This window comes from Merops nubicus, unplaced genomic scaffold (assembly GCF_000691845.1).
Source record: "Merops nubicus isolate BGI_N331 unplaced genomic scaffold, ASM69184v1 scaffold15765, whole genome shotgun sequence".
NCBI lineage: Eukaryota > Metazoa > Chordata > Aves > Coraciiformes > Meropidae > Merops > Merops nubicus.
The window spans coordinates 10,244-23,568 of record NW_008607759.1 but is presented as its reverse complement, the minus strand read 5'-3'; the positions used below and the strand labels follow the sequence as shown (position 1 = coordinate 23,568).

Here is a 13,325-nt window from a genome sequence, read left to right as displayed (position 1 = left end):
ATCCAACCGATGAAGAAAGTGAAACGTAAGGCTTTTCTTCATCTTGTCTCTTCACCATCCCGCCCCCCTCCCCAAGAAAAGGCTCAAGTATTTAAAAAAATTTACAGGCATATGTACAAAAGGTGTGATTTTTTTTTCTTTTTTTTTCTTTTTTTTTTTGTTACAACATGAAGAGAAAAAATAGACAAGATGAAAGCAAATGCATTTTCACATTCACAAGAAATATGCAGACCTGCTAGTGGCTCTAAATGTGATCATATAATGAAACAAAATTCAAAACAAAAAATTAATGCTTGACTGTGTAAAGGTGTGAAAAACAGCAGTGGAATGGACATGGAATGTTAGAAAGATTGCACGTCTATGACAAAAGAAGCACTTATGGCTTCAATCACTTTTTTTTTTTTTTTTTAAAGGATGCTATTGAAGGGTTTTTGATAAAGTAGCCAACAGCACCAAAAAATAACAGAATGGATTTCCTAATGAAATCAGGCACAGTTTTCCCTCACATGACTCCTCAAGGCAGGCAGTCTTTTTTTTCCTCCTTTTTTTTTTTTTTTTTTAATTTTTATTTTTTCCCCCTCAAAACAGATGCATAGTGATGTGCTGGTAAAAGAGAACATACTCCAAATCTCCTCCTTTTGCCTACAGTTAGGAAACAAAGTCCATCTTCAGCTGCCATAACCTCCCAAAGAAAGTGTGTATTCTCCAATTTAAAAAATTACAAAACTCATCTTGCCGTGACAGAATAAAAGACAGCCAAAGTAAAGCAATTTCTTTCAAGTTTTTTTTTTGTCTCCTATCCCTTTCCTCTCTAGAAAAATCTGCTCACATGACTGGAGAACAAATTATAAAACACATCAAACTTTAACCTATTCAAAAAATGGGTTAAAAGCCTTTTTTTTTTTTTTTTTCACAGTTACCAAAAAGGCTTTTTATTTTTTCAGCCATAGGGACAATACAAATTAATATTTTATCAGCCCCTTGCCTGTTTTAAAACAGTGAACATACGGCAGTTTAAAAAAATCAGACTGCTGTATCTATCTAGTCTAAGTACAAAAAAAATTCAACAGTTTAATGCTAAAACAAAATTAGTTCTCTAAAACCAGAAGAAAATCTTCTTTAGAGCTAGTGCAAAGACAGCTTGTATTCTACAGCAAGTACTCCAAACTATGGTATAATAATTACAAAAAATATATATAAATTGACAAAATGAGAGTGTTGGCATCTTCCGGATTAACTTGAAGCACTTTTGGATGAACTGGAGGATGAAAGCCTAGATGATGGCACGTCCACTGTCGCTCTCTTTCGAGGTCCTCTTTTTGGTGTAGGCTTGCTGATACAGTTCTCAATGCTGCCATTTTTACCAGATACTTTTCCACAGATTTGATTGACTAGACTGATTATTTGTTCCTGCGGGAAAAACAAGACACAGATCAGCACAAATGAGCATCTGCTCTTCCTCCAGGCACTTCTGAGGGGCAGAGAGGCAGTGCTGAAAACAACAGGGGGGAAAGAGAAAACAAATCCAGGTATTTGCACACTGTGCAGAAGCTTCACTCATATCCTACTTACACAAAACCAGGAGCTACATAAAAAGTGCTGTGTAGGTCTGTCCAAGTACTGCCCTTGCTGAAGCTCTCCCTGCTCCAAATTTAGACATCAGCAGAAGCAGAAATGTCTCAGCTCTTGCCACTAAGCAAGAGTTAAAAAACTGGGCTGCAAGGCTACTTCACTGGGGGCAGAAATGTTCTTCAGATTTAAACCCCTCTGCTGAACAAAGTTATAAATGCCATAAATTTAAATCTGCAGTAACACTGCGTATAATTTACTCTTTCCTAAACACTTGTTCCAAATTTAAGCAAGAGATTCCACTTTTTTACTTAGTGTTTGGGTGGTTGGAGATTATTCTCAACTGGTTGTCTCAGCCTAGTGAAGAAAAGTGAGAAGTTATTTTTTGTGCAAAGTTGAAACAGCTTCTCAATTAAGTCTACCTAACAAATCAATTCAATAAATGGCATTTGACATGCAGGTTCTCACTCTCCCCATTCACAGCCCTCCAAAAAAACTCCCCAATAATAACCAGGCCTGCAGTTACTATCTTTCAGAAATGGAGAAACTTTGTGACAGCTTTTTAGGTTTGACAAAAATAATTATCATCTGGTACTGAAGGAGAGGTTTTTTGTTGCCTTTCCCAGCCTAAAATATCTACTTTGTAATCATACAAACCTAACAAAAATAATTATTGTATGTGATTCTGATGGAGAGAGTGGTTTTGAAAACCTGAACAGAATTAACAGAGCTGTGAAAAAACAGGAGTGAGGAATGGAATACGCTCAAGAATAAGAGCAGTACATGAGAATTTCAGAATAACTTCCTGCAGCTTGTTGGTGTTTACCACACTACAGAGGCAGTCTGACTGTTGTCTGGGCTGTGCAGGTTCTACTTCTCTATATCTGCAGCGCCTGATATCGGAACAGAGTCTACCATTAAAGATCAGCAAAGCCAGAAGGGCATGAAGGGCATGATCCTCCTCAGGCTTCCTTCAACCTTTTGGGGTTTTTCCCCTTGCCTTTAGGCGCCATACATCCAAAACTGCTGAGAACCCTGTCTCAGAAAGCTACTTGTACCAGCACTGACCTCTCAGCTGATTGTGTAGTTTCTTCCACTGCTTCACTATGCAGAGTCTGAGCTAACAGGGAAATCCTGCCCCGCTCCCCATCCCCCAGGCGCCCCCTCGGCTGAAGCTGACTAGGAGGGTGAAGGGGCATCACCGACTGCACTGTGGTGTAGCTCCGACCAGCGCCCAGGACAGACCTGAGTTCTGCCATCCTCCCTCGGCCACGTCCCACTGGACCTCTCACCTACAAATGCTCTGCACGTTTGCCTTAAAGAAGGTTTGGGCTGGACTGGAGTCAGTCAGCGTGAGCTTTGAGCTGCCAACAGAGAGATGTGAGCCTCAAGTACAGAGGTCACCACTGATTAATGAGTCAATGCTCATGTTCTACAGCATCTTAAAGCATTCAGTGACTTTACTGTTTGGTAACAGCAGCTTATGCTTCAGGTTTCATCCCTGTAATCACTTCTCCCTCTGTTTCTTACTCAGATCATAATAAACCAGAAAACCCAAGCGCAGTCTCCCGAGGTCCCGGTAGGACAGAGGCAAGGTTAAGTCTACTCCAGGCTGCCAGGCCCAGGGCTGGGCAGCAGGACAGAGCTGTGGTACAGACCTCATCGTAGCGGTACATCATTTTCAGTCCCCGACAAGACTTCTGTTTCTCCACGTGCCTCAGGGCACACTCCAAGCAGAAGACAACATTTTCGTTCTCCTGTACCACCTACATGGAAATGCAAAAGGGGGGAGGGGGAGAAGCACAGTAAGCTCCAAACTGCAGCCATGTTGTGCACAAAGTATTGAGTTATTGTCTGAATTATTAAACCTGTATTTCATGACAAGTTAGTGGAAGGAGACTTAAATAAGAAGCACTACAAAGTGTGAAATGGTTCAGGACATATAAGAATAAAGTACATACCCATTTCTGAGGGCTAATGTTGGCAAATACATGTAATTTTTAAAAACCCCACCAACAGTCATGAAAGCCAAATCTTTATTGATATCTAATATAAATCTCTAAATAATACAGATCTAAAGGTTGCCCGAAAGCAGCCGTTTCCCATTAGTTTAAATGCTGTCTTGAGTAAGGATAAAACCAGAAGCTTGGCCGCAGGATTCCTCAGCTACTGGCTCATTCAGCTGAGGTCACATTTGCTAAGCTGGCTTCCTGCCAAGCCTACACAGTCTGAAAGGAATCTGACAACCAAGTTGACTTCTTGTCCCTTCCTACTGTTCAGAGCAACAAGGCAAAGTCCTTCCCTCGGTCACATTTACTCCAGAGCAATGGACCAGAAATAATGAGGGTTTGGTTGGTTGGTTTCAAAATAAGTTCATTTTAAAGTTCCTTCAAACTAGTCCTGCTTCAACAGTGGTCTGAAGACAAGTATAAACTGAGCGTGTTCCGTCCTAGGGAGGGAAACGGCAACACCTGATCCTTTAACAGTTATCTTGTATTTCCATCAAACCTCTGAACATTTCTAACCAAAAAACCATGACAGACGACAGAAAAAAGGACTGAGTGGCAGCTTGTGTACTGTATTTTGTTTATTTAAATATCTTATCTTGGAACTCCGTGGTACATAAGGTTGTGGGAGGGGCTTTTGCCATCTTCAGTGAAACCACTGCATGTAAGTGTTGTGCACCTGGCTGTGTCACCACGGTGCTCAGCACACCTTCAGAGGCCCTCAGGCAGCTACTTCTCAAAAGAGTAGAAAGTTCATGGGCGCCATTTCCATGTCTGAGCAGCCAGGCTGGCAGAGAGCAGCTCCCGTGGCAGATGGGACACCCCTGCCCTGCAGTTTGGCTCATGGGAAATGGTGGCAGCACGGGCTGGAGCTGCACGCCCGAGACTCGGGGCACGTACCTGAGCTGTCAGCTCATCCCGAGAGCTGCCCTGCCACCACTCACTGCTACTGGCAACCTCCAGGGATCTGTGTTAGCCATCCTCGTGCAACGCAGACACGCTCGTGGCCGTCTAGAGTGGCTGACTCCTTCCTTGTGGGGACAGGCAAGCCAACTGGTGCTAACTGACACCAACCCAACACCTCTGCATCTTGCATGAAGAGGGTAAGATGCCCCTAAGTCCCGTGCTGTCTCTCAAGTGCCTGCAGCCCACTACAGTATGTCGGAACTGGGGGTGACGGGGCCCCAGCGGTGGCAAAGGACTTTACTCACCATGGAGAGATAGCACAGGTGCTGACAGATCTGACATCTCCTCTCGGACGTTTCCAGCTGCAGCCACTTCCGAGGCTTCTTCTTGCCGTCGGCCTGGCGCGCGGAGGAGTGAGGCCCTGCCTCGACCAGCTGCTGCCGCTGCCTCAGCTCCGTGTCCCTGCCAAGGTGTCACACAGTCAGCCACGGCACCGCCCCGCGCCGCCACTAACCACCTGCCATCACCCCTTTACCACCGGCACCACCGAAACCAGCTCCACACAGCAAAGCCCTGAGTGTTGGAGGTTGGTGCCGCTCCCTACGCGTGGTGAGACAGCGGCACCACAGAAACGCTGCCTGACTGCAAGAGCTGTCTCTGGATCTTAACAGCGACCACCGTATCAAGCCAGTGGTTCTCAAACTGCTCCACAGAGAACTGGGGACTGCCGAGTACTTCCTGGAGGTCGAGAGTTGCTCGGGGCCACGCGGAGCCGGGAGACGTGGCCAACGTGACTGTCATTCCTGAAGTTGCCAAAAGCCACCTTGAGGAGGAGGAGCCGTTGCTGTCAGGAGTAACATGGCCACCTTCATCAGGAGGCAGAGATGAAGAACCAAGAACCAAAGACCTGCTGCCATAAGGTGCTTCAAGCAGGGAACAGGGAGCGGGACAAGTGGCTGCGCCAAAAGACAAAGATCTTGTTGTACACCCATGGGAAAAGAAGGAGATGCCAGTTAAGACTAAGCCCTCCAGCCACCCTTCACCCATGGTGGACAATTCTTCCCATGCTGGCCTACACAGCATTGGGAGAGTGGGTCGGGTTGGAGCTGAGTGGAAGATGGAAAGCGTGGAGCAGATGGAAGGGGAGGATAAAAAGCTCACCACAGACACAGCTGAAGGTGGGTGGAGAGCCAAGCTAAGCAAATGGCATGGGCAAACTGAGCAACCGAGGCAGAGCAGGGGAGGAGGCAGCAGAAGACATGGAACAAGCAAGCAGAACAAAACAAAGGAAAAACAAATACGGTGCAGTGTTCCACTTTGGTTGTTTTTTTTTCAGGTTTTGTGGTTTGGGATTTTGTTTTACATAAGCAGCCACAGGAAGGACCGATATCCTCCAGAGAATTCCAACCTAAGCGTAAGAACAAGTTTGAGAACCACTCTGATAGAGGTTGATGTGATGGTCTAACAGCAGGCACCACCATTTCTGTTTCACCTTTCACACTTGCAGACTTTTCCTCTTCAAGGAAAAAAAAAAGAAAAAAAAAGGTAGTTGGAAGTGATTATTCCCACAGGGGAAGCAGCTGCAGGTAAAGCAGTCAGCACACCTCTTTGTATTTCTTTCTGAGCACTAAAACAACACATGGGCTGTTTTCCCCTTCAATATGTCACTGGAAATTTTCCAAATGAACATGCTAGTTAGTTAAATACAGTTTGTAGATTCCATTCATCAAAACTGTCTTGACATCTCGAGTACCAGTTGTCACAAACTTGAAAGATAGGTAGCAACTACATGGTAGGGAACAAAAGAGAAGATCATTACACAGGAAGCCAGGCAACATTATATTTTCTTTTCCTACCTATCTTTTCTTAGAGAAGCCCTAAACGTGTTTCCTTAATGCTGCAGAGAAAAAGGAAGTGTGACTTTTTTCTTTCTTTAAAACACTCCAGTTCTAACGCGGGACGTGTTGGCACCGTGCAGAAGCTGCCCACTTACACGAAGTTTTAAACCAAGACAACTTTCTGTATCCAAAATAACCTCTACGAGTGTAGTACAACTACCTTGATGCTGAAGACAAGGGCTCCTGGTGCAAAACCCATTACAGACACAGACTGGCAGCAGCTACTGATGCCAAGAGGTTGAAAACCTGAAGAAAGGTATTTAACCACTTGGCACCACGTAGCTCAGCTAACATGTCTGGAAATCTTGACTCTGGGCCCCAAAAATCAACAAAATAAAACCCCACAACAAATTGTAGTTTTAATTCCTTGATAGTGCCCAAAGTGGGGAATTTTTGGAGTGAGACATCCTACCCATGAGCACTCTCCCATCAGATACAGCCAAGGAAACTGCTTCTTCCACTTGTGGCTGTCTGCAAGTGTCTGCTGGGCTTGTGCTCGGTTAAGCAGGTGAGAGACGTGTCTGAAAGGGTTACTTACATCATCCACCTCTGGAGTCTGTCAATGAAAACAAAAGAGGTAGGACAAGCCCCCAATTCGTTACCTGAGCTCTCCAAGAAGGGATGATATCGTACTCAGAGTCGGCCCGTTCTCCTTCTTTGCTTCTGCTGTCGCAATCTGATACAGCAGCTTCTCCATGGAAAAGGGTTTGGCTATACGTCGTCTCTTCATCTCCTGGGACAGAAATTGCCAGATTAGTTCTACAGCAAATTTGAAAAGAGGAAGTTATCTAGAACGAAATTTATGTCACAAATAGTAGCCTTTTAAAACAACTAAAACTAAGAGAAATGCTAGAAATTAAAGTATTTATGTTCCTAACTTAAACCCAGACCCAACTTCACACTGAACTGACTGTTATAAATCAGGCCTTTCAGTGGAAATCCAGTTTCTTCCAAAGTCACCAGTGGAGAGCAAAAACGTAGCTGCAATACACAATGGCATCTATGCAACCTGCAATGCCATCTTCTCCTGGTACACCTCACAGGGAAATTTAATGCTAACTTAAGTCTGCATCTACAGAGAGTGAAACCAAACACAAGTATTCCAGTGTCACCACGTTTCAGGGACACCCTTCTTTCAAAAAATAAAATTAATCAGTGGGAAAAAACTAAGAATAGGAGAGATGTGAAGAAAATGAGAAGAATGAAAAGAAGGATGCCCAGGCACAGGTTAGCATCTTTTACAGCACCAAAGTCATGGCAGGTGCTTAACAATCAAAGAGAACAACGAGCAGAAGAGTTTTAAAGCTGCATCTTTCATTCCTGCCAACAGAAACAGAGTGATTTTGGTATTTTTAAGCCCTTCTGTAACTCTGTGTATGCAAATTCCTTGAGTGACTCTGCAGTTAGAAAAAGTCTCCTTTTCCCAGTGTCTGAAGAGGTACGTTTTGGTTTGTATCATGTCTGAGAATTTTCAACTGATGCTTATCCTGGAGCATGACATGAAGGTGCTGTTTCAATTAGGAGTTAAGCCCCCTAAATACCTACTCATCACAAACAAAAATGAAGATTTATCTTAAACCTTAAATACTTTTCACCCTGCTTTGTAACTCTCATTATGATATTTTTTAATCAGAACCCATATATCATTAAATTATTACTTTTAATAGCACAGATGGCATGCATTGAAGCGGTAACCCATACATATCACAGAATGGATTAGTGAACTTTGCTGGCCAAAGAGCACTCAGAAGAGGGTGGCAGGCAAGCGGAGCGTTCTTCAGGAGGTTCTGCTGGAGCCTGCCTGGCTCAGAAGAGCTGCACTTTCAGCAGTGCTGTGCAAGTTCTGTGGCATGTTAGATTGGCTTTGAATGTTGCCTGAGTCTGCACAAGAGCAGCCACCCCAAGCCAGACCAAAAGCCAGCAGAGGCAACAGAGAGCCAGGACAAGAGGCCGCAGTGCTGGGGGAGGAGACGGAGGCTTGCTCCTGGTTGGCAGCTCGGGCACCTCCTGAGCCCAGCATGGGTCTGTGCTGCCTTCAGCACAACTCCCTGGGTCTGTGCGTTTGTCTGGATTTCTGAATCCATGCACAGTTTTCGCTTCCATACAGTGCTGGAATACCCAGAGAAGTATTTTGAAACAGGTTTTGCTTGCTTTTGACCTGCTGCCTAATCATTTCTTTTAATGACACGTTTTTCACGTTACGAGACAGGGAATGTTGGTATCACAATTATCATCACCCTACCACTTGTGATCTAGTATCACTCTCATGGCTCTCTGTCATCAATTTTTCAGGCTGAGTAGTCCTCTCATATTTAATAGAGGCTAATTCAGACCTTTAATCATCAGCCTCCACTGTGCTTTCTCTAATTCCTCCATATCCCTTTTGCATTTAGAGATTCAGAAGTGCTCAGGTATTCAAGCCATGGCCACGGCAAGAGCCTACGCAGTGCCACGGGGATGGTTCTGCTCTGGTCTCTAGTCTCTCCTCCCAATTCCTGACATTCAAGGGTTTTTTTCAAACCTCTCCAGAGCACCTGGTTGGCTGCCAAGGAATCCAAAGGTTCCACAGGAATACAAAGATCTCTTTCCTCGTTAGCAGCAACTCATTCAGAGCTCATCACTGTGTCCATAGGATTAGGATTATTTTTCACTCCTAAATAGTCTAAAATTTATCAACACATTTTCTCACTTAGTAACATGAGATATTTCTGTAATACCTTGTAGCTTTAATTTTTGTTGCCATTACCATTAACAGCATCAGTATAAAGGATTGCTTTTGCTATTCACTTCCCTTTCTAACGGATTTATGGATACATTGAACTGTACTGGTCTCAGTACAAATCCCTGAGGAGCACAGGAAGAGATTTCCCTCCATGATAAAAACTGACCATGCGTTTCCATCCTCTGCTTCCCTTTAAATCAGTTATTTTTCACCATGTGAACTTTCCCTCTCAACTCGTAGCAGGTTAATTTCTTTAAGAGCCCTTTCTGAGGAACCCCACCAAAAGTCTTCCAGAAATGCTTACAGACTCTGTCAACTGGTTCTCATGTCCATCCATCCTTCCAAACATTTCCAGGCCTGGGGGCCACAACCTCGCTGCAAAAGCCACTTTGGTTGCCCTGGTCTCAAGTCTTTTCTAGATTTCTGGGGTTTTTTTGTACTTGAGGAAGTTGTTCTTTGAAATCTCTTTTTGGGCTGCACGTGTGTGTTTACACGCGTCTTGCTGGAGTGGTTGTTACGTTTTCATCTTCTGGACACAGAAGGGACTTTTTGGTCTCATTTCAAAGACTCCTTTCTCCTGGTGTTTAGCCACACCAAGTTGTGTGGGGGTTTGCCTTTTGAATGATTTTTTTTTTTTTTTGCTAGGCAATGCACATGTGTCATAAGCCTCTAACATGGCATCTTTAAACAATTTCTACGCTGCACGCAAGCACTTAACCCTTCTTTCTGCATTCCCAGTTTAACAAGCTTCCTTGGTTTTATGCGAGCCTGTCTTTTAAAATGAAACACCACAGTAGTGGACATTTGGGTTTTTACTGCTCTTTCAAGGTTCTGAAATCTCTGCTCACCATCACAGCACAGCTCTTCCATACGGATGTTCCACTGCTCAGAAGCGAGACAACAGTTTCTTCTCCTCCCATGGATTTCCTGAGCTCTGAAGCTGTTTTGGTTCTGGTATCACACACCACTACCCTAGTGTGAGGGAGGATGCCAGCACTTCCCATCAGCCCGCACTTTTTCCTCTGGTGTTACAGTACTGCCTAAGTCTCCTCTTTCCACCAAGTTTCTGGTAGCCCCTAATCCACCAAAGCCCTCCTTGAAAACCAGACATTCCTTCTTATTTCCAAACCCCTAGACCAGAGTGCACTCACTCAGTCCAATACTCTGTTTTCCCATTTCCTAAACGAGCTTTTCTGACTTTTCCCTGTCCCTTCGCTGAGGATATGAAGTTACCCCTTTGCCATTCCAAACACACTCTTCCATCACAAGGCCTTAGCATATTTTTTCAAAGCCGGCAACCTGGTTCCACATACGGTTTAGGCAAAACCTGTCTTTCCCTTTATAAAGGCTTTATACAAACTCTTTTATTCCAACAATTATCCCAGCTCCTTATAAACTGAAATCAATGCAATTTCATATGCAGAATTTCGTTCTTCCATGTATTAAAGGAGATCAAGCATTCATTCAATACAGAAATGAAACAACATCGTTTAGTAATATAAAGAGAGTCACTATAAAAGAATCAGGTCACAGTATCACAGCATGAAAACAAAGTTAATGTATCAAACAGCCGAAAACTGTCAATATTGCTGTTGAGAACAGACAGGAAGATACAGTTGTTTGTCAGAGAGTTCATTAACAGTCCAAAAGGGGCATCTTGCTCGTCACACAGAATGTCTCACAACCTCTGAGAAGCACAATCCTGGCCAGCCTTCGAAAATGGCAAAGTGAAGGAACCAAGGAAGAACTTCCAAACTTTAAGGGAGTTCAGAACACAGGATAGTTTGAAGAAAGAAGAGGAGGAATGAAAAAATTAAAAGAAAAGAAAGAAAAGAACAATGCAGTCGGCGTTTCCGGAGTTACTTTGATATAAACACATATCTGTGGTTCTTGTAAAGTTTGTGAGGGCTGTGACTTCAATTTCCAAGGTAGGTTATCATAGATTGGAATCTGCTGGATTTTCAATGAGCTTATATTTACCCAGTGCAAAGCTCTTAAAAAATTAATCAAAAGAAACTGTTCTTCAGAATTTGAGGCACCAAGAAGAGCTTTTTAATTGCTGCATAGTGATTTCTGTCTCTTACAGGAGTAGCATTTTCACAACGTTAAACAAGTGTTCAGTAGAGCAATAAATACAGCACAAAGAGTTAATAAAACCGTGTCCCTCCAGACAGAAAAAGCTAGCTCAGGATTCTCATTCCTTACTGACACACATATACAATTCCCACCTTCCCCCAAAATAAATCTGTAATAAAATAACCTTTTATTTCAAACTAAGTTAATATACAGTTAGTATAACCAGGCTGGAAAAATTCCATTAACCCTAAAGAACCAAACCCTAACTGTGAACATATTACATTTAATTATTTACTAATGGCTTGGTCTGAAGCTGTAAATGATCATTTACTAGTGTCTTAGCTATAAAACACTACCAAAATAGCATCTATAACCCATAGTGTATTTGAGGAGGTCAGGAACACTATTAATCACATGTATTCTTTGCCTAGGAACACAGAAACGGAGCCAAAATCTTGATGACTAGACAATTTGCCAGTTTGTTTCTGCAGGTGAACTGCCTGGGTCAGTTGTGTGAAAAGGAAACAGGAAAGGTTTGTTATTTACATCTTAGTATTGGGTGGGCTGGGCAGCAAACCTAAGGATTTTCAAGTGGGTTAAAATTGAAAATGCCCTGATCAACAGCTTTTCCTGAAAGAGGGGGCAGAGAAAGACAAGCAGTACAGCTGTGAGTATTAACTGACTGCCTATCACAGGAGCTAACAAGCACAGTTATTCAGATATTTGCACCTGAGATTCTAATGGTTCTAGAAAACATCACTTAAAAAAAAACTAGTAAGCATAATACAATATATTATCATTAGCTCTGAAGAGATTTCTGAAAAGCTTCCTCGCAAACTGCTCTGCAGGCATAACAATCTTCTGAATTTTTCAAACACACAGAAGTTTTTAGCTGTCAATTAACAACTTCGTATCATCTTATGCCTTGCAGAACCTTCTCCTTTTTCTCATTTAAGAGTCCACACAACCAGAGGCAGCTGTACTAGTCTCACAACGCTATCAATCCCGGAATGTCAGCTTTGCTGTCGGTTTAGGTGCCAGGGCTGTGAATCCATTTTAACTCCTTTTCTCAACTTACCTTGGCTGTTTTAAACCCCATACTTGTCCACTGGGTGGTAGCAAAGTGCACGGATTCAGAAACACTATAGCCACAACACACTTTAGACACAAAGGATCCAGGAAAACAGACAACAAACTGCCCGCTCTGCTGTACAGTACGGTGCACCCTGATCCCCTCCTTGCACAAGATTTCTGGGGAGATCTAGAAAGACAGAAAAGCAAAACAACAACAACAAAAAAACAAGACAAAAACATTAGAACTTTAAAAGTTAATCCCCTTCCTTGCTGGGTACTGCCACTGTGGAGGAGTGCTGGGCTCTGCTAGCTGCTCAGCTCCGCTCCCTTCCTCACTTCCCTTCTGCACATGCTGAAGCTCAGTGCTGGGAGTGAGAATTCCAGTTTAAACTTCAGCTTGCCAAAACGATCTCAAACACCAACTACTCAAAACACTACTATCTACTGCTGCAGGAAGCAAGGCAGGCCACTCGGTTTTCCTTCTACATCTTTTCAGAGTTGGCACTAAATCCAGCTTGCTGCTGCACTGCTGTTAGACGTTAACACGGATAGCTGAGGGAAAGGTGTTTTGTTGTGGGCTCCCAAATTTATACTTACATGCACTAAATGGAACTGGGTATCCACAAAATAAACAAGGGAGACAAAAATACTTTGAAATCCTATCAAGTATGAGGCTTCTCAGATCTCCACTGGCATCGTAAATGCCAATCGTGGCAGACTGCTTACAAAACACTCCCTTTGTGAGGTTAAATACATTACAGACACTATTAAAATGGGTATTCATTGCACTGTCACATTTATTTTTGTTTCAACATTTTTATGTAAGCCTCGTTTAAAAAATGCCATGTGAGTGTACACTGCAAGTAGGCAGATTTTAACAACAGCCTGTGCATCAACTGCAGTGTAAGACAAACCCAAAATAAATCCCCCTCCAAAACAGCCTCCTGATTAGCCTTGGGCTCTCTAATGGGAACACTTCTCCCAGGGTTAACCTACCATTACATTACTTTCAAGCATTTCCAGCCCTGGAGTGCCATTGGCTTGCAGCAGGGTATGTACCACATCATCAAGTTT

At 43.3% G+C, this 13,325-nt stretch overlaps 1 protein-coding gene across 1 annotated transcript in view; it reads right to left on the bottom strand.

The window, feature by feature from the left end:
• Positions 1-401: 401 nt before the first annotated feature.
• Positions 402-13,325, bottom strand: part of LOC103772719 (protein Jumonji-like) — a gene marked incomplete at its 5' end in the record, with an annotated part of 18,730 nt that continues 5,806 nt past the window's right edge. Inside the window, 6 exon segments of the mRNA XM_008940060.1 lie at positions 402-1,410; positions 3,228-3,335; positions 4,787-4,943; positions 6,982-7,112; positions 12,256-12,438; positions 13,248-13,325. The exon segment at positions 13,248-13,325 is cut by the window's right edge and continues 30 nt beyond it. Of these exon segments, the coding sequence (XP_008938308.1) occupies positions 1,234-1,410; positions 3,228-3,335; positions 4,787-4,943; positions 6,982-7,112; positions 12,256-12,438; positions 13,248-13,325 (834 nt within the window).